Source organism: Pelodiscus sinensis, chromosome 5 (genome assembly GCF_052426305.1).
Source record: "Pelodiscus sinensis isolate ZL-2025 chromosome 5, ASM5242630v1, whole genome shotgun sequence".
NCBI lineage: Eukaryota > Metazoa > Chordata > Testudines > Trionychidae > Pelodiscus > Pelodiscus sinensis.
Genome location: NC_143056.1, coordinates 131,551,530 through 131,579,515, shown reverse-complemented (window position 1 = coordinate 131,579,515; position 27,986 = coordinate 131,551,530). Strand labels below are relative to the sequence as shown.

At 56.2% G+C, this 27,986-nt stretch overlaps 1 protein-coding gene across 1 annotated transcript; it reads left to right on the top strand.

Moving 5' to 3' along the window:
• Nucleotides 1–1,837: 1,837 nt before the first annotated feature.
• LOC102453312 (integrin alpha-D-like) lies at nucleotides 1,838–27,474 on the top strand. The gene is made up of 30 exons (XM_089778908.1): nucleotides 1,838–1,961; nucleotides 2,192–2,306; nucleotides 3,538–3,641; nucleotides 3,956–4,020; nucleotides 4,847–4,961; nucleotides 5,477–5,607; nucleotides 5,865–6,010; nucleotides 9,738–9,891; nucleotides 10,317–10,467; nucleotides 10,733–10,806; nucleotides 11,184–11,313; nucleotides 12,197–12,345; nucleotides 13,774–13,914; nucleotides 14,176–14,382; nucleotides 14,825–14,955; nucleotides 15,246–15,403; nucleotides 15,553–15,707; nucleotides 15,860–15,991; nucleotides 17,095–17,168; nucleotides 22,803–22,944; nucleotides 23,212–23,325; nucleotides 23,405–23,484; nucleotides 24,580–24,663; nucleotides 24,811–24,889; nucleotides 25,145–25,252; nucleotides 25,387–25,470; nucleotides 25,644–25,757; nucleotides 25,966–26,058; nucleotides 26,228–26,338; nucleotides 26,499–27,474. The coding sequence occupies exons 1-30, from the start codon at nucleotides 1,925–1,927 to the stop codon at nucleotides 26,571–26,573; spliced, it is 3,453 nt and encodes a 1,150-aa protein (XP_089635034.1). The 5' UTR covers nucleotides 1,838–1,924; the 3' UTR covers nucleotides 26,574–27,474.
• Nucleotides 27,475–27,986: the final 512 nt, after the last annotated feature.

Here is a 27,986-nt window from a genome sequence, read left to right as displayed (position 1 = left end):
TGCCTACGTGGGGACCTGAAGGCCCTTCCAGGAGCAGCTCAGCGTAGCTTCATTTCTGACCCCAACTAGCTTTCTGCTGCAGCCCAGTGGAGCTTGGGGTCTGTGTCTCTGGGTACGCCTATGACTTGGTGCAGCTCTGCAGGTACCCGGCTGTCAGTGCCGCTGGGGTGTGTCTTAGATTCATAGATCTAGATCCATAGAGCTGGAAGAGATCTCAGAAGGTCATCAAGTCCAGCCCCCTGCCTAAAGCAGGACCAATCCCAACTAAATCAACCCAGCCAGGGCTTTGTCAAGCCGAGTCTGAAACACCTCTAGGGATGGAGATTCCACCACCTTCTTAGGGAACCCATCCCAGTGCTTCACCACCTTCCTAGGGAAATAGTTCTTCCTAATAGCCAACCTGGACCTCTCCCACCACCACTTGAGACCATTGCTCCTTGTTCTGCCGTCCCTCACTGCTGAGAACAGCCTTTTTCCAGCCTTTTTTAGAATCTCCCCTCAGGAAGTTGAAGGCTGCTATTAAATCCCCCCTCACTCTTCTCTTCTGCAGACTAAATAAACCCAAATCCCTCAGTCTCTCCTCATAGGTCATGTGCTCCAGCACCCTAATCATTTTGGTTGCCCTCCGCTGGACCCTCTCCAATGTGTCCACATTCTTCCTGTAATTGGTGTCCAGGACTGGACACAATACTCCAGATGTGGCCTCACCAGAGCCGAATAAAGGGGAATAATCACATCTCTGGAACTGCTGGCAATGCTCCTCTTAATGCAACCTAATATGTCATTAGCCTTCTTGTCTACAAGGGCCCACTGTTGACTCCTATCCAGCTTCTCGTCCACTGTAATCCCCAGGGTCCTTTTCTGCAGAACTTCCACTTAGCCAGTCGGTCCCCAGCCTGTAACAATGCTTGGGATTCTTCCGTCCCAAGTGCAGGACTCTGCACTTGTCCTTGTTGAACCTCATCAGATTTTTTGGCCCATCCTCCAATTTGTCTAAGTCACTCTGGACCCTATCCCTGCCCTCCAGCAGATCTACCTCTCCCCCTAACTTAGTGTCATCTGCAAATTTGCTGAGGGTGCAATCCATCCCCTCACCCAGGTCATTAATAAAGATGTTGAATAAAACCGGTCCCAGAACTGATCCTTGGGGCACTCCACTAGTAACAGACCGCCAACCTGACATCGAGCCGTTGATCACTACCTGCTGGGCCTGACCTTCTAGCCACCTTTCTATCCATCTTACCATCCATTTATCCAATCCATATTTCCTTAACTTACTGGCAAGAATATTGTGGGAGACTGTATCAAAAGCCTTGCTAAAGACAAGGTATATAACATCCACTGACTTTCCCATATCCACAGAGCCACTTACCTCGCCATAGAAGCTAATCAGATTGGTCAGGCAGGACTTGCCTTTCGTGAATCCATGTTGACTATTCCTGATCACTTTCCCCTCTTCCAAGTGCCTCAAAATGGATTCCTTGAGGATCCCCTCCATGATATTTCCGGGGACTGAGGTAAGACTGACCGGTCTACAGTTCCCTGGATTGTCCTTCTTCCCTTTTTTGGAGGTGGGCACTGCATTTGCCTTTTTCCAATCATCTGGGATCTCTCCCGATCTCCACGACTTTACAAAGATAATGGCCAAAGGCTCCTCAATGACATTTGCCAACTCCCTCAGTACCCTTGGATGCATTAAATCTGAACCCATGGATTTATGTACATTTAGCGGTTTTCTATCTATTTAGTTCCTAACTAGTTCTTTGCCCACCAAGGGCTTCCAATGTCTGAGTGTCTCTCCCGGGAGCGTTTTCTCATTGGCTGGAGTCCTGTCCCCTCCCAAGGGCCGGCCTCCCACTCTCAGTTTCCCTGCTTGGCACTCAGCTCTCCTCACACCCAGAAGTCAACCCCCCTCTCACTGGGAATGGACCCCTGGCTTCCACTCCTCTGCCTGTGCACCGGTGAGATGCCCACCGGCGGGGCAGGGCGAGGGGGGACCCACAGCAGTGGAGGAATAGGAGCAGCTGGGTTCTCAGGGCTCCTGTTCCCAACTTGGGGAGGGGAAGAGAGGGCTGCAGAGCCGGGGGGGCTGGGAGTCAGTCCCACAGCCAGGAGGGGCAGGCCCCTCAGCCCCCACTGGCCTCCGCTCCCCGGGGAAAGCTGTAATCTGTGACTGCTTCCCCCCCTGCAGCGCTGGCCCCCAGCCGTGGATTCAGCGTGGACGTGGACGGACCCATCACCTTCCAGGAGGCAGCCGCGGGGTTCGGGCAGAGCGTGGTGCAGTTCGGGAGGGCCAGTGCTGGGGGGTAAGGGCAGAACTTGGGCTCAGGGGGGCCCAGTTACAGGCCTCCCACTCCGGGGTGGCAGGTTTCTAGAAATGTTGGCGGTGCCAGAAGGGCCACAGCCTATGCCCCCTCCCCCCAAACTCCAAACTCTTCCTTCCCCCCACAAGCTGCCTAAGGCTCTGGGAGTGAATTGGGGTGGAGGAGGGGTGCAGGCTCTGGGAAGGAGTTTGGGTGCAGGGAGGATGAAGGGCGGGTCTCACGGGTCAGGTGCAGCCTTTGGGCTGGAGTCTGGGTGCTCGCTTTGACCTGGGGCAGCTGGTGCAGGCTCTGGGAGGGAGATTTGGGGCAGAAGGAGGGAAGCAGTTCGGGGTAGAAGGTAGGGGGAAGAGGGTGCAGGCTCTGGGGAGAGTGGGGCATGTGAGGAAGTGTGGGGAAGGGGGAGGGGTGACACTTACCTGGGGCACCCCCCTCTGGCAGTGGCTCCTGGGAGACCGGGGGTCTTTTGGAGGCTGCTGTCCCCACGCTCCCCTCCCCCCCCACATCTTCTTGCTCTTCCTGCTGCCCCTGGGTGACATTAAATGCCCGGGTGGCCTGCCCCCACCAGCAGCTCCCCACCAACCACTGCCAGCAGCCATGGGGAGTCAGCAGCAGGAAGGCACTCTAGCCCCACTGCACTGCAGATGGTGGCAGGGGCAGGGCTGAGTGGGGATGGCAGGGGGCTCAGGGAAGGCACAGGAGAGGGATGCACAAGGTGGCCAGTTTGGCTGGAGCCTGGCTCTGGGCCAGGAATATTCCTGATGCCAGGGCACCCTGGGCCCCTGCTCACACCCATCCCGGACAGAGGAGCGGGAAGTAGGAGCATGGGGGTGATGCTGCAGCACCTCCCAGTTTTGTGCCTGGTGTATCTGCCACTGATCCCGGGCCGGGATTCCCACCACTACCCCATGCCCAAGGACTCCCCTGCTGCCTGGGCTCCCAGCCCCAGGATCTGTGCTCAGACCCAGGGACCAGACTGCTGGTCCCCCCTGCTGCTGCCAGCCCCTTGCCTGGGGCTCTGTGCCTGGCCCAGATCTCCCCATCTGTCCCTAGCTGGGGGCAGGGAGGGGCATAGACAGGTGTAAGGGGGGGCACAGCTCAGCACCCCCATCCCAGAGATTGTTGCAGCACCACAGCCCCTGAGGGACCTGCCTGGCTGGGCTGCACCACCCAGCGGAGGTGGGGGGCTCTGATCCCTCCCTATTTCTCCCTGCAGGCTGATTGTCGGGGCCCCGCTGCAGACGGGAAACGTGAATGAAACCGGCAAAGTCTACACGTGCGACGTGGGCTCCCAACATTGCCAGGAGATCCCCATCCAGAGTAGGGTCCTGCGCTGTGGGGTGCGGTGGGGCAGCACGGGCAGGCTGGGAGCTGGGGCTACCGGGGTCCATCCCAGGCCCTGGGAGGGGAGGAAGCTCTGGCGGGGTGAGCGGGGGAGGCTGGAAGCCGGACTCCTGGGTTCTATTTCCATGCAACTAGGTGGGGGGGAAGGGATTTGCAACAATTTGCCTTCATTGCCCTACCGTGAAGGGTATAGCCAACGGCGGGGAGGGTGAACTGACTCAGACGTGCAGGGCTAACCACATTCATCCACAAGGTTTCTTACCCTGGTGCTGGCGCGTTTCCCCTCGCAGGGCCCCTGGACGCGGTGAACATGTCCCTCGGACTGTCCCTGGCTGCCCATGGCGCTCAGCTCCTGGTGGGTACTCCAGAGGGGGGCAGGGGCTCGGTCTATGGGTTGTTCTCCTCCCCCCAGCAGTGGGTGTGGGCTGAAATGTCAGCGCAGGGACATCGTAGAGAAGGAACCAACCTGACGACCTCCCGGCAGTGCAGAGTGACTGTGCTCCCTCCCCGAGGGGGTGATGGTACCAAAGGGTGTGAGCCCCTCTGTGCGGCTCTCCCCAGGAAATTCATGGCCGGGTGACACAGGCCCCTATCTCAAGAGCCAATGATCTGACCACAACTACAGACTCTGTCTGCTCGTGTCAATCTCACCGGAACACGACTTTGTTACCATGGTGAGGGGCGAATAACAATGCATGTGTAGGCAGGTTCTAACTGCTAGAATGACTGTGCCAGGACGCTGTGCAGAAGGTGGTAACTAGATAATGTCGCTTTGACAATAGTCACAGTGGGATTGGGTTTTTCTTGGGGGGAGGGAGGGGGACCCAGAAGGGGGCAATGTATCATTGGGGAAGAGGATATCCAGGTGGCATGAGACTTGATGTTGTGAGGGATGGGGGTAACCGGGTGAGGTCTCCGTGGGGATAGTGACTGTGCGATGACTTGGTAACAAATGGGGGTATCTGGGTGATGTCATAGTAATTGGGCACAACCATAGAAGGGAGCGTGGTAGCCAGGTGACGCTGGGAGTTGGATGCTGAGTCCTGGGTCCTGTTTTCCCCTGGGGGGTCCCTGACCCAGCAGGATCTTTTCCTGCATACCATTGAGGGAGCAGACTCCCCCTACCCCACAGTGCTCTCCTCAGGGGCGCCCAGTGACCTCGTCCCTCTCTCGTGCCCCAGGCCTGCGGCCCCACGGTGCACCGGGCCTGCGGGGAGAACATGCACCTCAACGGCTACTGCTTCCTCCTGGACCAGAGCCTCCGGCAGCTCCAGCGCATCCCGGACACCCTGGCAGGTGAGGGGGGGGGGTGTTGGGGAACTGGGCCAGACGGGCTCTTCGATCTTGTCTAGCTCTTTCCACTGAGTTTTCTCGGTGTTGGTGGAGTTGAGTCAGGCAGTTCAGGTTGTACCTCTCTGACCCGGCATCCTTGGGAATCCGGAAAACTTCTGGATCAGGGGAGGTCAATGCCGCCCCACTGTTGCAGCTGGCTGTGGGGCAGCAGAGGGGCCTGCATGACTGAGCAGGGACTGCGGGAGAAGGACACCGGGGGGAAGAGGCAGGGTGGCTGCAGTGCTCTGCCGTCAGACCCCGAGAGCACAGACCAGCAGCCATTGCCTCTTCCCCACTGCGTCCCCCCATCCCAGTGCCTCTGTGAGGGTGGGGGAGGAGTTGCTCAGTACAGGCCCAGCTTTTCCCACTCAGTGCTCCAGGATGGGAGCACCCACCTGGCTGCCAGATCACAGGTGTGGCCGGACAATGGACGTCTGGATGCTAGAGATCCAACCGGCTCTTCTTCCCCGTCCCCTCAGAGTGCCCCAAACGGGCCATGGACATCGCACTCCTCTTCGACGGCTCGGGCAGCATCAAACCCGTGGACTTTAGAAAGATGAAGACGTTTCTCTCTGAGACCATGAAGCGTTTCCATGGCACCAACACGCAGGTAACAGGCAGAGGCAGAACCCTGCCTATTTACCTGCCCCTCGCAGGCAGGGCTGGCCCCAATGCCCCAGGGCAGCACTAGGGGGCGCTGTGCTCCAGGGAGCAGCAATGGATTTTGTATCCCAAGCCCTGGAAGAAATTCCCACAGAACCAGCTACCCCCGAACACCTGCCCCAGCCCTTAACTGAGTCCGATTCCTGCTTCTCTGACCCTTCCCCCCACGGGTTGTTTCTCTCTTTCCCTGGCCTCTCCTTGCAGTTCGCGCTCAGGCAGTACTCCGATAAGTTTAAAGAGCACTTCAACTTCACGGAGTACAGCAGAAATCGTGACCCGAACGACCTTGTCTGGAGAGTTCAGCAGTTTCGTGGAAAGACGCACACGGCCACCGCCATCCAGAAAGTGGTGTAGGTATCGCCCCCCTGCCTGTGTGGACTCCACAGGGAAAGGGCTGCAATGACTTGCAAGCTAAGCTAGAGGGACTCAGGATTCCTGGTTCTTTCCCCAGCAGTGGGAGGGACTGGGGACTAGTGGTTAGAGCTGGGGGTTGGGTATCAGCAGAGCTGTAATAAGGGTGGGGCAAGTGGGGCACTCACCCCAGCCGCAGTACATTTAGGGGTCCAAAATTAGAAAGTTAAAATATTATTTCATTTATATCTTTACAACCATCCATTTGCAATCTCAATATATGTGCAATTAACAACATGTGGAATGAATAAAATTACTCCAAAAGATTAAGAATTTGATATTTCTTGGGAGCGGGGAGGGAGCAATTCAGTAGCTTTCCCCAGGCGCAGAAAACTTTAGTTTCGGCTCTGGGCATCAGGATGCCTGGACTCTGTCCCTCAGTCTGGGAGGGGTGTGGGCACTAGAAGGTTAGAGCAGAGCCAGGAGCAATGACTGCAGGGTTCTCTGGCCAGTCCTGTGCCTCTTTAAGCAAGTCACAGCCCGGCCCTCTGCCTCAGTTTCCCCATCAGTGCAATAAGACAATGACACTGAGCTCCCTTGTGAAGGATTTTGCAATCAGCAATGCCAAAGCAGAGGGTGGTGCTAGGTGTGGTTCTGGATTGATTAGGAAACCTACCCGGGATTGCCTTGGTCCTTCAGGGAAGGGGGCTGGTGCTGGGGGGGCGGGTGCAGGAGTCATAGCAGGGCCTTGAGGGTGTGGGGAGCTCAGGGCAGAAGGCCAGGGCATGGAAGGGTGTGTGAGTGAAGGTTGGAGGGTGAGGAGGGGCTCAGGGCAGGAGGTGGGGGTGGCTGCTGGCGTCTGTCCAGTGAAGGCCCAGGGCAGCAGGGACTGCGCACCCCACCCTCCAGCTTGTCCCCAGAGGCCAGTGGGGGGCTCTCTCCCTCCTGGTCCCTCCTGGGGGGCAGCAGGGGCTGTCTCCTGAGCAGGAAGGCCCCGCTCACCTTTCCTTGCAGCAGGCAAGATGGCAAAGCTTGAGCCCTGCAGGCCCCTCCCTTGGTGGTGCGGCTGCCCCCAGTCACCACTCTTCAGTACAGCTCTCCCCTGAGCTCCCTGCCCCCAGTCACCACTCTTCAGTACAGCTCTCCCCTGAGCTCCCTGCCTCCAGTCACCACTCTTCAGTACAGCTCTCCCCTGAGCTCCCTGCTCCCAGTCACCACTCTTCAGTACAGCTCTCCCCTGAGCTCCCTGCCCCCAGTCACCACTCTTCAGTACAGCTCTCCCCTGAGCTCCCTGCCCCCAGTCACCACTCTTCAGTACAGCTCTCCCCTGAGCTCCCTGCCCCCAGTCACCACTCTTCAGTACAGCTCTCCCCTGAGCTCCCTGCCCCCAGTCACCACTCTTCAGTACAGCTCTCCCCTGAGCTCCCTGCCCCCAGTCACCACTCTTCAGTACAGCTCTCCCCTGAGCTCCCTGCCCCCAGTCACCACTCTTCAGTACAGCTCTCCCCTGAGCTCCCTGCCCCCAGTCACCACTCTTCAGTACAGCTCTCCCCTGAGCTCCCTGCCCCCAGTCACCACTCTTCAGTACAGCTCTCCCCTGAGCTCCCTGCCCCCAGTCACCACTCTTCAGTACAGCTCTCCCCTGAGCTCCCTGCCCCCAGTCACCACTCTTCAGTACAGCTCTCCCCTGAGCTCCCTGCCCCCAGTCACCACTCTGCAGTACAGCTCTCCCCTGAGCTCCCTGCCCCCAGTCACCACTCTTCAGTACAGCTCTCCCCTGAGCTCCCTGCCCCCAGTCACCACTCTGCAGTACAGCTCTCCCCTGAGCTCCCTGCCCCCAGTCACCACTCTTCAGTACAGCTCTCCCCTGAGCTCCCTGCCCCCAGTCACCACTCTTCAGTACAGCTCTCCCCTGAGCTCCCTGCCCCCAGTCACCACTCTTCAGTACAGCTCTCCCCTGAGCTCCCTGCCCCCAGTCACCACTCTTCAGTACAGCTCTCCCCTGTGCTCCCTGCCCCCAGTCACCACTCTTCAGTACAGCTCTCCCCTGAGCTCCCTGCCCCCAGTCACCACTCTTCAGTACAGCTCTCCCCTGAGCTCCCTGCCCCCAGTCACCACTCTTCAGTACAGCTCTCCCCTGAGCTCCCTGCCCCCAGTCACCACTCTTCAGTACAGCTCTCCCCTGAGCTCCCTGCCCCCAGTCACCACTCTGCAGTACAGCTCTCCCCTGAGCTCCCTGCCCCCAGTCACCACTCTTCAGTACAGCTCTCCCCTGAGCTCCCTGCCCCCAGTCACCACTCTTCAGTACAGCTCTCCCCTGAGCTCCCTGCCCCCAGTCACCACTCTTCAGTACAGCTCTCCCCTGAGCTCCCTGCCCCCAGTCACCACTCTTCAGTACAGCTCTCCCCTGTGCTCCCTGCCCCCAGTCACCACTCTTCAGTACAGCTCTCCCCTGAGCTCCCTGCCCCCAGTCACCACTCTTCAGTACAGCTCTCCCCTGCGCTCCCTGCCCCCAGTCACCACTCTGCAGTACAGCTCTCCCCTGAGCTCCCTGCCCCCAGTCACCACTCTTCAGTACAGCTCTCCCCTGAGCTCCCTGCCCCCAGTCACCACTCTGCAGTACAGCTCTCCCCTGAGCTCCCTGCCCCCAGTCACCACTCTTCAGTACAGCTCTCCCCTGAGCTCCCTGCTCCCAGTCACCACTCTTCAGTACAGCTCTCCCCTGAGCTCCCTGCCCCCAGTCACCACTCTTCAGTACAGCTCTCCCCTGAGCTCCCTGCCCCCAGTCACCACTCTTCAGTACAGCTCTCCCCTGAGCTCCCTGCCCCCAGTCACCACTCTTCAGTACAGCTCTCCCCTGAGCTCCCTGCCCCCAGTCACCACTCTTCAGTACAGCTCTCCCCTGAGCTCCCTGCCCCCAGTCACCACTCTTCAGTACAGCTCTCCCCTGAGCTCCCTGCCCCCAGTCACCACTCTTCAGTACAGCTCTCCCCTGAGCTCCCTGCTCCCAGTCACCACTCTTCAGTACAGCTCTCCCCTGTGCTCCCTGCCCCCAGTCACCACTCTTCAGTACAGCTCTCCCCTGAGCTCCCTGCTCCCAGTCACCACTCTTCAGTACAGCTTTCCCCTGTGCTCCCTGCCCCCAGTCACCACTCTTCAGTACAGCTCTCCCCTGAGCTCCCTGCCCCCAGTCACCACTCTTCAGTACAGCTCTCCCCTGAGCTCCCTGCCCCCAGTCACCACTCTTCAGTACAGCTCTCCCCTGAGCTCCCTGCCCCCAGTCACCACTCTTCAGTACAGCTCTCCCCTGTGCTCCCTGCCTCCAGCAGCCACTCTCCTGTCGCGTCCCTCCGAACCACAGCCCCTCCCTTTGCATGTTAGGGAATCAGCAGGGAGCCGAGCGAGTCTGTAACGAAAAAAACAACAAATAGTCTGGCAGCACCGTAGTGACCGTGTCTGCGCGCTTTGTTCCTCCCCAAGATGCTGCAGGGCTGTTCCTTGTTTTCATGTTCTGGAAAACTCCTTTTCATGAAGCTTCCAGTTGTTCTGGCACAACCAAACTCCGGCTGAACTTTAAGACAGGAGACGAGGAAGCTGCATGCCAAGTTAGGTGGGCCTAGGTATCGCCATTAGGAGTTTTTGAACCAGTAGACTCACAGACAGACACAGAGAGGTAGGTAGGTAGGTGGAGCATTAACCCTTCCCTGTGTTCCCCTCCATTCCCAGGCAGGAGCTGTTCACCTCTGGGGGCGGCACTCGGAGTGAGGCCTCCAAGATTCTCATTGTGATCACAGATGGGCAGAAATATAAAGACCCACTTTCTTATTCAGCCGTTATCCCCGAGGCGGAGAGCGCTGGGATCACCCGCTACGCCATTGGGGTGAGCCACAACCGGGTGGAGAGCGGGTGGGGGTCTGAGGCCAGGGACAGGGTACAGGAGGGAGAGGATGGTTCCTTCAAGCACAGAAGACACAAGTGCTGGGACAATGAACTGGAGCAGTGCTGCTATCGCAGAGCCGGCCTTTCACTAGCCTGACTGAGCAGCAGATTCTGGTAAAGGCTGTTCCACCCCCGCGCTTGGTGGGGCTGAGCAGCACCAGCATGGCCCAGGTGGGGTGTCCCATCACAGGGCCGCTCTGCTGGCCTGGCAATGCAGGGCGTCGCAAGGGGCTGCAGGGCAGGGCTAGGGACACGTGTGGGGTGACTTGACCCAGGGCTCAGAGCAGGTGGGCACGTGCCCAGGGCTCTTGGCTGTGACTGACGCATACACCTGGTCTCCTCTGAAACTCCCTCTACTCCGTGAAGGTCGGCGATGCCTTCTCCAGCGATGATGCTCAACAAGAACTCCAAGAGATCGCCTCTGCACCCGCCGACCAGCACGTCTTCCGGGTGGACAATTTCGACGCCCTCCAGGGCATCCAGAGCCAGCTGCAGGAGAAGATCTTCTCCATCGAAGGTACCGGAGCCAGGGCAGGGGCTCTAGAGATGGTTCTCCAGGTCCAGGTTGTGGGGGGGGGTGGGGGGGTTCTGGGAATCTAGAGCTCAAATAGGCCCCAAACATTCATACAGGAGCCTTCTCTCTAGGGGGAGCTGGATCTAACCCAGCCTCGGGCTGGGGAGAAGAGCTGGGTCTGGGGAGCAGGAAATGGGACACGGGGCCTTTCCCCTCTATGATGGTCTCTCCCGTGTCTGTCTGTCTGTCTGTCTGTCTGTCCTCCCAGGCACCCAGTCCCAGAGCGGCAGCTCCTTCCAGCTGGAGATGTCTCAGGCGGGATTCAGCTCCCTGCTGTCCCCGGTGAGTGATGCCCGGCCCTAGGCCCTGCCCCACGCTGCCCTGATGGATCTTTCAGACACAGGATCCTGAGGCTGGTTTGGGCCTGAAAAGCTGCTGGCTCTGCTGCCCTGCACACTCCTGTGCATCTCCTGGCCCCCTGCTGCCTGTGGGCGACTCGAAAGCCCCAGCGACCCCTGCAGGAGCGGTGTGAGAGCTGCTTTTCCCTTGTCGCCTGAATAGGGGGCACTGTCTCCCCCCCCCCGCAGTCCATGCCATCCCCTGTCCCGTGCTGAACCGTGCTGTCCAGCAGATCGGAGGGGTGGGGGGGCAGTCTCATGAATCTCTCCTCAGCGGCGCGTTATCCGTCATCCCTCTCTTTGCTGTGTGTGTTGGTTTAGGAGGGGCCGGTGCTGGGAGCGGTGGGAGCCTACGACTGGTCTGGTGGGATATATTTATATGGGACCAGCGGGGAGCCGAGCTTCATCAATGTGTCCAGAACCTCCAGCGACATGGATGATGCTTACCTGGGTAAGGACACAGCCAGAGAGCTTCCCTGGCCCTTCAAACAACCCCCTGGTCCCACCCCAGTGGCGTCTCCAGTGTTGGGGGAGTGATTGCGGTATGAACAAGCTGTCACAGAGTGTGGGGGAGTCACCGGGCCCTGCACTCCCCTCTGCAGCCAGACCTGCCTCTCCGCCAGCAAGTGGCACAGAAGGTTTATTCATTGGCAGGGACACAGCGTAGCACCCACTGGTTGTGAACACGGGAACCAGGAGCAGCCAGCACAATCCACCTTGGGGAGAGGGAGCCCCAGGGCCAGCACCCTGGTCCCCCTCCCTGCATCCTCCCCCAGCCCAGAGTAACTCTCACACCCAGCAACTGGCCCCAGCCCTCCAGCCCCGCCCCCGCCTTTGTTCAGATTCCTGGGCAAAGTGTCACCTGGTTGCTCCCCCACCCAGGCTCAGGTTACAGGACAGTCTGAGCTATTGTTGGGTACCTGCTAAGATGGGGCAGTCAGGGATGGCCTCCCACTCAGGGAGAGCCGCCCCCAACATTCCCATACCCAGCTGAATTCCAGTGCAGGGCCCAGGGAAACTGAGGCACATACACACACACACGGGGTCACAACAGAACCTCACAGGACAGTAGGAATCACACCCAACATAACAAAGGGAACCCAGTGAATACAACCCCCCCCTACGCCACACAGGCCCTTCCCCATCTAAGAGGTTGCCTCCATTGTGGCCTGAATAGGGGGCGCTGTCTCCCCCGGCAGTCCATACCATCCCCTGTCCCGAGCTGAACCGTGCTGTCCAGCAGATCGGCAGGGTGGGGGGGGGGGCAGCTCTGTGGAGCTCTGTCGTGTGGCTGTTTCCCATCTCACCTCTCCGTGTCCCTCTGTTCTTTTGAGGTTATTCATCTCAGGTCATCACCGCCCACGGGCAGAGCAGCTACGTGGTCGGGGCCCCTCGCTACCAGCACGTCGGCAGAGTCGTTCTGTTCAGCCGAGATACCAATGGCGTGCAATGGGCAGCCAGCTGGGCGAAGGAAGGAGAGCAGGTATGGAGAGCATGACACACAGGGTGGAGCCAGTCTTGAAGGAAGCCTGTACCATTCTGACACCCTGTTATAGTGTGATTCAGTCAGAATGACTCGGGCAGGGGAAAGCTTGGACGAGTTTAGAGAACTGCACCGCAGCTGACAGTCGGCATCCCAGTGCCCTGACATTCAGCGAGGGTTTGTCTGCACTCAGAAACTCCTCACCACTGAAGCTGTGCAGCTGGAGCACTGCAGTGAGGAGGATACCTCTGCCAACGGGAGGCTTCTCCTATTGGCCTAGGTAAAATCTCTCCCACACAGCAGCGTGGGAATAACAATGCAAAAGTCTACACAGCAATTCCGTTATCAAGGAATAAATTTGAAATAACGAGCAACTTATTCCGACTTCTGTAAACCTCATTCCATGAGGAATAGCACCTCTTCTGAAATAGCAATTTTTAAATAGTTGTAGTGTAGACACATTGCTGCTATTTTGAAATAGCTCCTCCTCAGGGCCATTCAAAGTAATTCCTCCCTGGTGAATCCTGGGGCTGTAAATCCGGGTCGTGTGTCCACATTAGGGGAGCCTGCCTCAGACTCATTTCGAGGCTTCCCTGTAGAAGCGCTATTTGGAAATAAGCTATTTCAGAGTATTTCTTCTGGAATAGCTTGTTCCAAAATACGTGTGCAGAATAGACATACCCAAGAGACAGATGCTATGTTGGCAACAGAATTCTCCCATCCACCTAGCACCAACTACCCCAGGGGGTAGGTAAGTTTACTTGTATTGCTCAGGCGGATGGATTTTCATGCCCCTGAGCAATATAGCTATACCAGCCTAATTGGTTAGCGTAGACCAAGCCTTAGACAGAAGTCATCAGACTAACAGAAAGAAATGAAGACAGCGTTAAAACATTACTGACAATACGCACGGGCTGTGTCTAGACTGGCAAGTTTTTCCACGTTTTTCTGCGTCTAAAGTGCTTTTGCGGAAAAGCATCCTGCCAATCTAGACGTGCTTTTCCGAAAATGCTTTTCCGGAAAATCATGCCAGTGTAGACGTAGCCACGGGGTCTGAGCAGGATTGCACCGCCGTGAACACTGTATGCTACTCCTAGATCTCCCTGCCTCCCACTTTCAGCTGGGCAGGATTTACGACAGTGACTTAGAGGGGTGCAGATAGTGAATCAATGCTACTTGTGCAAGCACGGTGTCTAAGAAGAAATGCACCACAACGTGCATTCAGCGTCTCTGAAAGATGCTGCCTACCTTGGCCTCTATGTCCCCTTGGACAGAAAACTGACAGTAATGGCACCGCCTGTTGTGTCTAAAGGGTGGGTGAGGGAAGAGGATGGACTGAACCTGGGAACAGGGGCAGGTGCTGGGGTGTTGGTGGAAGAAAATGGAGAAGGTGACTAAGATGAAGGAGTGACTTCACTGCCCCTCCAGATTGGCTCGTATTTCGGGGGTTCGCTGTGCGCTGTGGACCTCAACAGTGATGGGAAGACGGACCTGGTTCTGATCGGAGCCCCCACGTTCTATACACCTCTGAATGGAGGGCGGGTGTATCTGTGCTTGGTTAGCCAGCAGGTAGGATGGAAGGGCTGTGGGTCGTGTTTTTACCTGCGGGGCCATGGGGCTGGGATGCTCTGAAAATTAACACCAGGCTCCAGGGAGGGAGGCGGGAGGGTCGGTAGAGGGAGTGCTCGTTGGACAGTCCATGCTGGCACCTGTCCCACGCTGGAGGGTGCCATGTTGCTGGGAGAGGCAGGGAGAGGCTCAGTAGGGGGCGCTCACCCACACAGTTGATGCTGCTCTATTCCCCATGTGTCTCTTTGGATGGGCCGGCAGGGCATCACGCTGAACTGCACCACGACCCTGCAGGGGCAGAAGGGTCAGGCATTTGGACGCTTCGGGGCCAGCATGTCTGAAATGGGGGACATCAGCGGGGACGGACAGACGGACGTGGCCATCGGGGCTCCCACAGAGAATGACAACAGCGGGGCTTTGTACATCTTCCACGGGGAAACGGGAGGCCTCAGTGCCCAGTACAGACAGGTGAGCCCTGCTGAGAGCGGTCAGCTCACAGCCCCGATGGGATGTTATAAGGACCCTTTGGTGGCGGCCATGGTTAGTTGAGTGGCTTGGGTTGTTGTGCAGGGACTGCGAATTTAGGGTTCAAGTCCCCTTTCATGTAGTCAGAGACCTGCCCTAGCTCAGTCAGTATGGGAGCGGGCTTTTCATCTGAGAGCTGAGGGGTCAAGTCCCCTTTCATGTAACCAGAGACCTGCCCTAGCTCAGTCAGTACGGGAGCGGGCTTTTCATCTGAGAGCTGAGGGGTCAAGTCCCTGGTCGGGAGATGATTAGTTATTGTCTCTCAAGGTCCCTTCCAGTGGAAGTGTTTTATGATTCCTTGCTGTTCTATATAGTGGGCCCTTATATGGTGCCCACTATGTAGAACAGCTGCCTCCCTCCCCTGACGGCTGTCTCTGCCCCACAGCGCATAGGGGGGGCGCAGTTCCCCAGCAGGCTGCACTACTTTGGCCAGGCCGTCAGTGGCGGGACAGACCTGACGGGAGATGGGCTGCCGGACATCGCGGTGGGAGCACAAGGTCAGGTCCTGCTGCTGAGGTGAGTCCCTCTGTGTCCTGGCCCTGCCCCACCGGGCAATCTCAGACAGAGCCTGAACATGGGGTGTGGGGGTGGGTGTCTGCCACCCCCTGCTGGGGAAAGGCAGGATAACAGCGCGGCTGCCTCCTTCTCTGCCTCCCAGCATCTCCTCTGACCGCGCTGTGTGTCCATAACCCGTCTCCCTGCCTGCTCGGGGAGCATCCAGGCAGGGTGGGAGGCTCAGGGGAGGGACAGGGCCTAGCCCCAGTGCAGGGAGTGGCGGGATGACGGTTCTGTTCTCCACCCGGCAGGTCCCGGCCAGTGCTCAGAGTCGGGGTGTCCATCAGCTTCCAGCCCCCCACGATCCCCACCTCAGCCTTCAACTGCCAGGAGCAGGAGCAGCTCAACATGGAGGCCAGCATGTCAGAGATCTGCTTCACCATCACAAAGAGCACCAGGGACAGCCTAGGTCAGACCAAACCCACCCCCTGATTGCCTCCCCCCTAATCTCCTAGTCCCCTGCTTTGGGGCAGGATTGGAGCCAGCGCACGCCCGTGTCCCATTTCCCCTTGAGCGTCCTGCTCTCAGCCTCTGTCCTGTATTTCCCCTCCTCTGTAGGTAACAGGATCTCCAGCACCATCCAGTACAGCCTGGCCCTGGACCCCGGGCGGAGGAAGATCCGAGCTGCCTTCGGCTCCACCGGCCCTGTCCTGAGCAGGGAGCTGCAACTCGGCATTGAACGGAGATGTGAGACACACCCGATAATGTTACCTGTGAGTGTGTGGGGGGGGGGTTCCCAGCTCCTCCCCCTCCTGCTGTGTCTGCCCCTGCAACTCTGCCCCTTGCTCCAAACCACCCAGAGAACAAACCTCTCCTGGATCCTGCTTTTTCTCACGGGTCCCTACGTGTCTCTCTGTCTCCCCAGCTCTGCCCTGAGGACACTCTGACCCCCATCACCCTGCGCCTCAACTATACCCTGAAGGGGGAGCCCATCACTGCCACCAGCAGCCTCAGACCCATCCTGAGCGAGGACTCTGCACTGGTGTCAGCAGGCTCGGTAAGGTTGTAGTGTGTGTGACGTTGTTCTAGTGACTGTGGTTTTGATTATGGTATTGATGTTCTATGTTGATGGGTAAAATTGTAATGTGGGTGACAGTGCTGGGTGAGGTTGAAATGATAGTGTTACTGATTGCATTAGTGGTTAGTACTGCAATGGTTTTGGTGACAATATAAATTGAGGTCGAATTAGCTGGGTTAGTAAGGTTGATTCAGATTGTAGTAATCTTAGTTACAGTGTTGGCTGAGGGTGTAGTTATTGTGGTATGGGTGATGCTGGTTAAGAGTGTAATAGTTTTGCTCATGTGTTGATTCAGATTAGTTTGGCTTTTTTCTTATTTTGTCTGGTACAGATTGCATTTGCAATGCTGGTTGATTGTATTAAGATTGTAGTAGCATTAATGAGAGTGTTTGAGGTTGTAATGGTTGCATTTGTTACTGTCCTGTTACACTCGCTACAATTGGATGGCAGAGATTGTAGTGGCGTTGGTTACAGTTTGAGGTTGTTGTCTGACAATTGTTTTAGATTTTGTTGATGTGTTTTTATGGTTGAAATATTAATGCTATTAGTTACAGTGTTACTCATTATCCATTGTAACAGTGTTATTTCAGATTAGATTCACAGTGGTGGATGGTGTTATTGTAATGATGTTAATTATATTGTTGGCTGAGTTTGTAGTGCTTCTGTCATTGTAACAGTTTTGTTTGACACTGTATTGGAGGTAGCGGTGAAGGTGATGGTTGAGACAACAGTTGAGGTGCTAGCATTGGCAGAAGCTCTTGCATTTATATCACTGGGGACAGTGTTACCTCAGAGAGTTTTGAAGGTGATGTTGGTTGTGGTTGAGATGGTAGGGAACTTGTTGACAGTGGTGGTTGAGGCATAATGGTTCTGTTGGCATGCAATGGTGCAGGTCACAGTGTATTGGGAGAAAGCAGCCATGGTGCTCTTGGTAATACTGTTGTTTCAGATTGTATTGCTGGTGGTGATGATGACAATTGAGATTGTATGATGGGTGAAAATGCCGTCTGAGTTTATTCCAATCCCTTTCTAACCTCATGATCTCCTCCCTCCTCTCCCTTCCCCCCGGGATGTCTCCCTAGCTCCCGTTTGAGAAAGACTGCGGCGATGACAAAGTCTGCACAGATGAACTACACATTTCCTTCAATTTCTCAGGGTAAGCCATCCCCCTCTGCCTCCTTCCCCCCCCCCCCCCTGCACTTGCAATCATAGAATCATAGAATACTAGGACTGGAAGGGACCTCAAGAGGTCATCAAGTCCAATCCCCTGCTCTCATGGCAGGACCAAATACTGTCTAGACCATCCCTGATAGACATGTATCTAACCTACTCTTAATTATCTCCAGAGATGGGGATTCCACAACCTCCCTGGGCAATTTCTTCCAGTGTTCGACCACCCTGACAGTTAGGAACTTTTTCCTAATGTCCAACCTAAACCCCCCTTGCTGCAGTTTAAGCCCAGTGCTTCGTGTCCTATCCTCAGATGAACAAGTTTTCTCCCTCCTCCTTGTGACACCCTTTTAGATACCTGAAAATTGCTATCATATCCCCCCTCAATCTTCTCTTTTCTAAACTAAACAAACCCAATTCTTTCAGCCTTCCCTCATAGGTCATGTTCTCTAGACCAATGGTCCCCAACCTTTTGGTTCTGCTGGGGCCCTGGGGGTGGGGCCGCGTGTGCACTGGGTGCCCAGTGGCGGGGCTGCACGTGTGCCACATGTCTGGGGGCGGCGCCGCATGTGTGCCACGTGCCCGGGGCTGGCTCTAGGTTTTTTACCGCCCCAAGCAAAGAAATTTTTGCCTCCCCCCTCGCCCGCCGCTGCAGGATAGGCACTGAGGAGGAAAGCGCCCCTTTCACCTTGCAGCTCTTTAACTCCCACCATGCCCTTCAGCCAAACCCAGCCTGTGTCTTGTCTCCCCTCCACACACATCCCGACCCCCCCCCCCCCACTCACTGAACCTAATTTCCACCTCCTTTCCCATCCCAGGCAAACTCTACTCCTCAGTGACCAGATGCAGTCTGCCCCCTTCTGTCCACCGCCTGATCCACCCTGTGCCCTCTCTTCTCTCCCAGCCAAACCCGATCCCCCGCCCAAGGACCCAGTCTGCTCCCCTCTCCAACTTCCCCCCACTGACCGAACTCCATCTCCTTTCCCTCTCCCCGCCAAACCCTCGTGTCCCCTCCTCCCAGCATGTGCAGAAACTTCGGAGCGCCCTGGCAGAGGCGTGAAAGTGTCATGGGTCCCCCAGGGAATGTGCGCGGACACAGCCAGGAAAAATAAAGGACAAGGCCAGCGGACACCTCTCTCCCTCCCTGCCCCCCCAAATCTCTGAGCTGGGGCAGGCGAGGCCCCCTCCAGCGGCTCCTCACCACCAGACCAACCAGATCGGGCTGCAAAGTAGCTCTCCCCTCCCTTCAGGCACCTCTGCTTGAATCATCCTTCTGCCCGGCCCCACCAATGCTGCAGCTCTCCCCTCCCTCCACGCCCAGTGCTGAGGCAGAGAAAAGGGGGAGAGAGTCACCCCCCATTTGCCAATGTTTACTAACACGCCCCTCCTACACACACACTCCTGCAAACTCCTTGGCCAAGGGCGCCTGCTCTGGCAGGAAGGGTAACTAGTAAGCGCAAGGCAAGTGGAGAGATGACCAAAGGCACCTAGCTCGCAGGGCGGTCCCTGGCTGCAGTGACCTGGACTGCCCCTCACCTGGCCCCGGATCGCTCTGTGCAGCCTGCCCCACACAGCCCGGGGAGAGCAGGTTGCCCACCAGGGCCATAGCACTGCAGCGCAGCTGCTGTTCTCAAAGCCCATGGTGAACCCCCCTGCACATCGGGCAGCACTGGCTGGTGCCAGTCAGAGGAGCATGAACAATCCCTGGGTGCCAGAGTCTGCTTCATGAATGGGAGGCTCCCTGGGGTATTTCCCACTCCACTGCCACTAGGTGTTGCACAGCGGCAGCTGTGCCGGGAAGGCAACTGGAGCAGAGCATGGCCAGTGCTCCTGTCTGGCCCGCCCCGCCCCACTACAACACCCTCTCGTGCTAACTAGAGGGCACACTTTTCTCCCTGGTGCCGAGGGAAGGCAGCGAGGCAGCCCCGGAACCATGATGTCATGGCACATCAGCCAATCTCGGCGGAGCTGCGAGCGTGACATGCCCCACGCATGCTGCCATTTTTAAATGCCACGCGGCACGGGGTCCAAACTAGCCGGCATTTAAAAATGGCGCCGGCCGGCATCATGCAAATGAAGCCCGGGAAATTCAAATCCCGGGCTTCATTTGCATCTCCGAATGACTACATTACCCCCCTAGTTCGAACTAGGGGGGTAGTGTAGACATACCCTGAGTACGGTTATCCAGCCAGTTATGCACCCACCTTATAGTAGGTTGTATTTGCCTAGTTTATTGATAAGAACATAGAATCATAGAATCATAGAATCATAGAATAATAGGACTGGAAGGGACCTCAGGTCATCGAGTCCAGCCCCCCGCCCTCAAGGCAGGATCAAGCTCCGTCTACACCATCCCTGACAGATGTCTATCTAACCTGTTCTTAAATATCTCCAGAGAGGGAGATTCCACCACCTCCCTTGCAATTTATTCCAATATTTGACCACCCTGACAGTTAGGAATTTTTTCCTAATGTCCAATCTAAACCTCCCCTGCTGCACTTTAAGCCCATTACTCCTTGTCCTGTCCTCAGAAACCAAAGGAACAAATTTTCTCCTTCCTCCTTGTGACACCCTTTTAGATATTTGAAAACCGCTATCATGTCCCCCCTTAATCTTCTTTTTTCCAAACTAAACAAGCCCAGTTCATGAAGCCTGGCTTCATAGGTCATGTTCTCTAAACCTTTAATCATTCTTGTCGCTCTTCTCTGTACCCTTTCCAATTTCTCCACATCTTTCTTGAAATGTGGTGCCCAGAACTGGACACAGTACTCCAGCTGAGGCCTAACTAGTGCAGAGTAGAGCGGCAGAATGACTTCACGAGTTTTGCTTACAACACACCTGTTGATACAACCTAGAATCATATTTGCTTTTTTTGCAACAGCATCACACTGTTGGCTCATATTCAACTTGTGGTCCACTATGACCCCTAGATCCCTTTCCGCCATGCTCCTTCCTAGACAGTCGCTTCCCATCTTGTATGTATGGAACTGATTGTTCCTTCCTAAGTGGAGCACTCTGCATTTCTCCTTATTAAACCTCATCCTGTTTACCTCTGACCATTTCTCTAACTTGCTAAGGTCATTTTGAATTATGTCCCTATCCTCCAAAGAAGTTGCAACCCCACCCAGTTTGGTATCATCTGCAAACTTAATAAGCGTACTCTCTATCCCAATATCTACATCATTGATGAAGATATTGAACAGTACGGGTCCCAAAACAGACCCTTGAGGAACTCCACTTGTTATCCCTTTCCAGCAGGATTTAGAACCGTTAACAACAACTCTCTGACTACGGTTATCCAGCCAATTATGCACCCACCTTATCGTGGCCCTATCTAAGTTATATTTGCCTAGTTTATCAATAAGAATATCATGCGAGACCGTATCAAATGCCTTACTAAAGTCTAGGTATATGACATCCACCGCTTCTCCCTTATCCACAAGGCTTGTTATCTTGTCAAAGAAAGCTATCAGATTAGTTTGGCATGACTTGTTCTTCACAAACCCATGCTGGCTATTCCCTATCACTTTATTACCTTCCAAGTGTTTGCATATGATTTCCTTAATTACCTGCTCCATTATCTTCCCTGGGACAGACGTTAAACTGACCGGTCTGTAGTTTCCTGGGTTGTTCTTATTCCCCTTTTTATAGATGGGCACTATATTTGCCCTTTTCCAGTCTTCTGGAATTTCCCCTGTCTGCCATGATTTTTCAAAGATCATAGCTAAAGGCTCAGATACCTCCTCTATCAGCTCCTTGAGTATCCTGGGATGCATTTCATCAGGACCTGGTGACTTGCTGACATCTAATTTTCCTAAGTGATTTTTAACTTGTTCTTTGTGTATCCTATCTTCTAAACTTACCCTCTCTCTGCTTGTATTCACTACGTTAGGCACACCTCCAGACTTCTCGGTGAAGACCGAAACAAAGAAGTCATTGAGCATCTCCGCCATTTCCAAGTTCCCTGTTACTGCTTCTCCCTCCTCACTAAGCAGTGGGCCTACCCTGTCCTTGGTCTTCCTCTTGCTTTTAATGTATTTATAAAAGGTCTTCTTGTTTCCCTTTATGCCTGTAGCTAGTTTGATCTCATTTTGTGCCTTTGCCTTTCTAATCTTGCCCCTGCATTCCCGTGTTGCTTGCCTATATTCCTCCTTTGTTAGTTGTCCTAGTTTCCATTTTTTATATGACTCCTTTTTTATTTTGAGATCGTGCAAGATCTCCTTGTTAAGCCAAGCTGGTCTTTTGCCATATTTTCTATCTTTCCTACACAGCGGAATTGTTTGCTTTTGGGCCCTTAACAACGTCCCTTTGAAATACTTCCAACTCTCCTCAGTTGTTTTTCCCTTCAGTCTTGCTTCCCATGGGACCTTACCTACAAGTTCTCTGAGCTTATCAAAATCTGCCTTCCTGAAATCCATTACCTCAATTGTGCTGGTCTCCCTTCTACCTTTCCTTAAGATCATGAACTCTATTATTTCGTGATCACTGTCCCCTATACTGTCTTCCACTTTCAAGTTCTCAACTAGTTCCTCCCTATTTGTTAAAACCAAATCCAGAACAGCTTCTCCTCTGGTAGCTTTTTCAACCTTCTGAAACAGAAAGTTGTCTCCAAAGCAGTCCAGAAACTTATTGGATAGCCTGTGCCTCGCTGTGTTAGTTTCCCAACATATGTCTGGATAGTTGAAGTCCCCCATCACCACCAAATCTTGGGCTTTGGCTAGTTTTGTTAATTGTTTAAAAAAGGCCTCATCAACCTCTTCCACCTGGCTAGGTGGCCTGTAGTAGACTCCTAGCATGATATCACCCTCGTTTTTTACCCCTTTTAGCTTAACCCAGAGACTCTCTACACAGCTATCTCCTACATTCATCTCCACTTCAGTCCAAGTGTGTACATTTTTAATATACAAGGCAACCCCTCCTCCCTTTTTTCCCTGTCTGTCCTTCCTGAGCAAGCCGTACCCTTCCATACCAACATTCCAATCATGCGTCCCATCCCACCAGGTTTCTGAAATACCAATGATATCATAGTTGTATTTATTGGTTAGCAATTCCAGTTCTTCCTGCTTATTACCCATACTTCTCGCATTTGTATATAGGCATCTAAGATACTGATTTGCAAGATACATCATGCAAGACCTTATCAAACGCCTTACTAAAGTCTAGGTATACCACATCCACCGCTTCTCCCTTATCCTATCAAAGAAAGCTATCAGACTGGTTTGACATGATTTGTTCTTTACAATTCCATGCTGGCTGTTCCCTATCACCTTGCCAAGTGTTTACAGACTTCCATAGTGGGGACTGTCTGGCTTGATCAGGCCTCAGATCTGCAACACCCAGCTACAGACCTTCCCATATTTCCTGGGGCACTAGACAGGGCACCGATACAGGAAGCGAGCAGCTCTGTGGTGCCCGGCTGGGAATTTGTATCAGACGCTCACACCCCTGCCTTAGAGCCCCCCGCCCTGGTGGCATGAAGGGCTGTGTGGAGATCTGGGTTGGGAACTGTTATGGGAAGCTCACAGCACTGGTTTTCCTTGCTGGGCAGTGCCCCATGGAAGCTCACAGCAAAGCTGGGACAATGCTCTGAGGAAACTCACCCTTTTGTGTTCCCCCTTAGCATGAGCACCTTGGTGGTGGGCGTCACCCCTGAACTCAACATCACCGTCTCCATCCAGAACCGCGGGGAGAATTCCTACAGCACCGCAGTGCGGTTCTTCTACCCGGCCGCACTGTCCTATCGCCGGGTCCTGCTGCTCCAGGTACCACACCCTCTCTAAACACCAGACATAGGAGAGACAGAATACAGGGGATGTGTGTGGTGATCAGCTGGTACAGAGAGCAGGCTGGGGCCCAGCAGGGGGCGCTGTGCTGTGCTTGAGCGAGCAGGTGGGGGGGCTTAGCAGGGGGCACTGTTCTACAGAGAGGAGGCAGGGGGATCAGCAGTGGGTGCTGTGCTATGGGAGCAGGGGGTGCACAGCAGGGGGCGCACTGGGCCCCATCTCTCACCAGCTGGTCCCTGTGCTCAGTCTAACAGGAGGACCATGGCCATTAAGTGCAGCTCAGCAGTGAGCTCGGAGGAGCAGACTCAGAGGAACAGCACCTGCCACATCAACCCCCCCATCTTCTGGAGCGGAGCCGAGGTAGGCATGCCCCTACCAATAGCCTGTTCCTGCCCGTCCTCGGGGCATGGCTCCCTCTTATCCTACATCTGTTTCCCAGGCCGTCTTCCTCGCCACCTTTGATGTCTCCTCTGAGGCCGACCTGGGGGACAGGCTGGAGATGATGGTCAGCGCCAGCAGGTGAGGGGGCAGGCCGCAGAGGGCAGTGTGGGGAGCAGTGCAGAGGGGTAGGTGGGTCGGGCTGTGCAGTGAGGAATGGTGCATAGGCCAGTGTACTGATGTGTGATGTGGGACACATGGGGCAGGTTACAGGTTGGTGTGATGGTGCAGAATCCAGTGAAAGGCAATCAGCAGTGTTCTATTGCAGTGCTGTATGGTGCAGTGCAGTGCAGTGATCTGTGAGGGTAATGCAGGGATGTGTTGTGCACAGCGCAGTGCATGGCGCAGTGAAATGCAATGGTAGGAGGCAGTGTCAAACAGTGGAGCAATGCAGGTCAAGGTGCCATTGAGCGGAGGGCAGTGGCGCTCGGTGATGCCCGGCACTGCAGAGTGGCATATGCCATGAAACCAGGCAGAGCAGTCCGATACGGTCCAGTCCATGACACATCGTGCACTGGTGTATGGCAGTAGAGGCTGGCTACTGCACACTGAGAGGTGTTGTGCAGTGCTGTGTGCTCAAAGAAAGGGGGCATAACACAGTGCAGTGACCTATACTTCAGCATGGGGCAGTGATCTGTACCCAAAGCAGTGGAGTATGGTGCAGCCCACGGATGTAGCCTGCAGAGTCATACCATGGTATATTATCCACAGCACTGGCAGCAGGTGCACTTCAGTGCAGTGGAGTTTAGCGCCGCTCACTGCCTATACTGCAAGGCGGCGTGGTGGGCTTAACCCAGAGCAGTGACATATGATACACTGCAGTGGCAGTGATGTAGGTGTTACGGGTGCAGTGCTATAACAAAGGCTGCAGGCAGCGTGGGGCAATGGTCTATGGTGCTGTACGGTAGAATAGGGTGCTGTGTAGTAACATACACTGCAGTGCAGGACAGTGGTGAACACCCAAAGGTGTGTTGTGTTGTGCAGTACAGTGGCATCCAGCACAGGGCAGAAGCATTTCAAGCAGGGCAGTGCGGTGTGGCACAGGGCAGAGGCACAGGCATTTGAGGCATAGGGGAAGGCAATATTGTGAGGGGCAGTGGCTTAAAGTGCAGTCTTTCTGCCAGGTTATCCGATTGCATCTCCTCACATCTCTCCTTTACCTTCCCCTCCCCCCAGTGACAACGGCGGCCCCGTCACTGAGCGCATGGGTCACCAGGCAGAGCTGCCGGTCAAGTACGGCATCTTCATCATCCTCACCAGGTAGGTCAGTGCAGAGACATTGGGAGAGAGCCCCCTGCTGGGCCCCTTCCTGTTCCCTGTGGTACAGCGCCCCCTGCTGGACATGACACCCACTGCCACCCACCAGCTCCACCCATCACACTCCCATCTCCCTCGTTCCTCCCCCAGCCTCGAGGAGTCGACCAAGTACGTCAACTTCTCTGCCAAGGCGGCAGAGACAAGCGCGCCAGTGACACATCGGTACGAGGTGAGGCCGGTCGCACAGCGTGTGAGGGGCAGGTGGAGCGACGGGGGTTCAGAGGAGGGGGCAGGAGTGGGACTGACTGAGCTGGATCTAGTGGGTTAGAGCACAGAGGGGTGGGGTGGGCAGGGAGCCAGGACTCCTGGGTTCTCTCCCCAGCTCTGGGAGGGGAGCAGGGTCTGAGGGGTAGAGCCGAGGCCTGGGGGTCAGAGCTGGTGGGTTCTCTCCCTGCAGTTCCTAGGGGGAGTCTGTTTCTTCCAGGTGAAGAACCTGCGGCAGCGAAGCGTCCCCCTGTCGGTCACGTTCCAGTTCCCCGTGGAGCTGAGCGGGGTCCGTGTGTGGGACGCCTCTGAGGTCGTCCCCTCCAAGGTACCTGCCTCTCCCTGGGCTTGTGTGTGTGAGATGGGCCCTGTGATACCTGCATTGCCCCCTCAGCGCCCCCTGCTGGGGTGAAAGCCCCATTTCCACACCCCCATTCACTCCATGTCTCTCTCCTGGCCCAGCCCCAGCTGGCTCAGTGCACCAGTGAGGTGGGAACATCTGGTTCCAAGGACTTTGTGAAGCTGATGAGCGAGCGCCCCCTGCTGGTGAGTTCAGGCCAGTGTGGTACCAGCAGCCCCTTTCTCTCTGCAAAAACACAGACAGCGAGTGGGGGGCTGGGCTGGGGGAAGGCCTCCTGCTACAGACAGACCCTCACCACCATGGCCATGCCCAGTCCCTGCACGTCCCTGCCTCACCCGGCGATATCCTTCCACCCCAGGACTGCTCCGTGGCCACCTGTAAGAAGATCCGGTGCACAATCGCCTCCCTGGAAATGCAGCAGCCGCTGGAGTTCATGATCAAAGGGAATGTCGGCTTCCAGTGGGTCTCCCAGGTACGAGAGCTGCCTCTGCCTCCCAACTGAGTGAACCCCCGCCCTTGTGAACACCCTGGTGCCCTCCCCAGAGGAGGCTGCATCTCAGCACTGGGCCAGGGATTGCTCCTGTATGACCGGCCTGTCAATTGCTCTGGGACCCCTGGGGTGATGCTCTGGGCGGGTCGGTGTCATTTCTGGTCAGGGACAGGGAGTTTCTCTGTTCCAGACTCAGCAGCAGAAAGTGACCCTGGTGAGCGAGGCCCGAATTGAATACGAGGAGAAGAAATACACCCAGAAGGAGGGATTTGTCCAGCGCCAGGTACCAGAGTGACCGTGCCGGGACAGAGAGAGCATGGGCTAGTGGTTAGAGCTGGGAGCCAGGTCTCCTGTCTCTGCTCTGGCAGGAAGTGGAGTCTGGTGGTTTAGAGCAGAGGTGGGGGGATGGTGGCAGGAGTCCTGGGTCCCCATCTCACGGCTCCTCCCCCCAGGTGCACACGGTGGTGGAGCAGCTCGTGGTCTATAACTACCTGCCCATCATTGTGGGCAGCAGCGTGGGAGGCCTGGTCCTGCTGGCTCTCATCACTGCAGCCCTCTACAAGGTGAGGGGGGCAGGGCTTTCACCCCTTCCCCACAGCCTGGCCCTGTCTCTCTCCCAGCTGGGGAGAGGGGCAGAGGGAGGCTCCCAAATCCCATCTCCCTGCTCCGGGCGGGTGTCTGTCTGTCTGGCTCTGACCATCTCCCCCCTCCCTTTCCTACCAGCTCGGCTTCTTCAAGCGCCAGTACAAGGAGATGATGGACAGCGCGAGGGGTGGGGATGGGACCGGCCTGGACTAGAGCGACTCTGCAGTGTCTGCCCCAGCCCCCACATCCCCAAGCAATAGCCCCTCCCCCACATGGGATGCTCTGGATCTCCACTCCCCCACATCACCCGCCATGGACCACCGTCAGTCTGCACCCCGATGTGCTGCTTGCTCTCAGACCAGCCCCCTAGGACCACTGTGTGGGGCTGGCAAGTTGACTCCTGGGTTCTCTGCCTAATGCAGGGCTGGGAAAAAATTTTCAGGTTGGGGGCCGCTGACCGACAGAAAAATCAGCCAGGGGGCCACAGAACAAACCCTCATTGACATGGCCACTGACTGAGATGCAGAAAGACCCTCCCCCCATTCCTCTGACACCCCAGAGCCCAGGGGGGCTGAGGCTAGTAGATTTTGTGTGCTCCACCCCCAAACAATAGCCCCGCCCTCATCCCCCCCACACGGCTCCAGAGCCAGACACCAAAGTGACAAGCTGGACTTGGAACCTCTGCTGAGTGTCCATGGGGGCCGGGAGCCAGGAGTCCTGGGTCCTGCCTCTGACTCTGGGAGGGCCGTGGCATGTGGTGGGTTAGAGTGGGAGGGTGGGGGGTGGAAGCTAGGACTCTTCCAGCGTTGGGAAGGAAGTGTGGTCCGGTGGTTAGAGCAGGGATAGGGGTTGGGGCCAGGACTCCCCAGTGTTGGGAGGAGAATGGGGTCCAGTGGCTTAGAATGAGATGTGCTGAATCGCTCTGTGCCTCAGTTTCCCCACTTGTTTGTTTATTTTGTGAGCTGAGTGGGGCACAGGGGGCCTCTCAGAGCATGGATGGAGCTCCCAGAGCCTCATGCTCAGCTGGGCTCTGTGTGGTGCCAGGGTCCCCGCCTCTGTCGGACCCTTGGGTGGCCACCAGGGAACATCTAATAAAGCCATGTTCTCGCCGTGATCTGTCTCCGGCCCCCCATTATGGCGGGTGCGGGCATGGGAGGGAAAGGGGCCGAGCTGTCAGCTCTGGGCCAGGCTTCGGGTATGAAATCACCTGTATGACTGGTCATTGTGGGGTACTCGGCTCGTCGCTCGCCGGCGCCACCTACTGGCCACTCTGAGGGTTCCCACTGCCCAGCCAGCGCCCCAGCCAGCGCCCCAGCGCAGCGGTCGCATCCTGTCACCGCCTGGCTCTCTCCCCACGCTCGCTCCCAGTCAGCTTCCTCTTCTTGACTCACCCCTCAGGCCTGCTCACCAAGCAGCTTCCCCAAGATACTTTCCAAGCCCTCTGGACAGACAGCATTGGGCTGGCCTCACGCCAACCCAGACCGTCCAGTCACTCGCTGCCCCCGGTTGCACCACCCCGTGCAGGAACATTGGCCTCTCCTCCGGCTTCCACCCCAAGCCCTCCAGTCTGCAGCTTCCTTGACCTCACTGCTCTCACTCCCGAAGCACTCCCTAGCTTGCTACCCC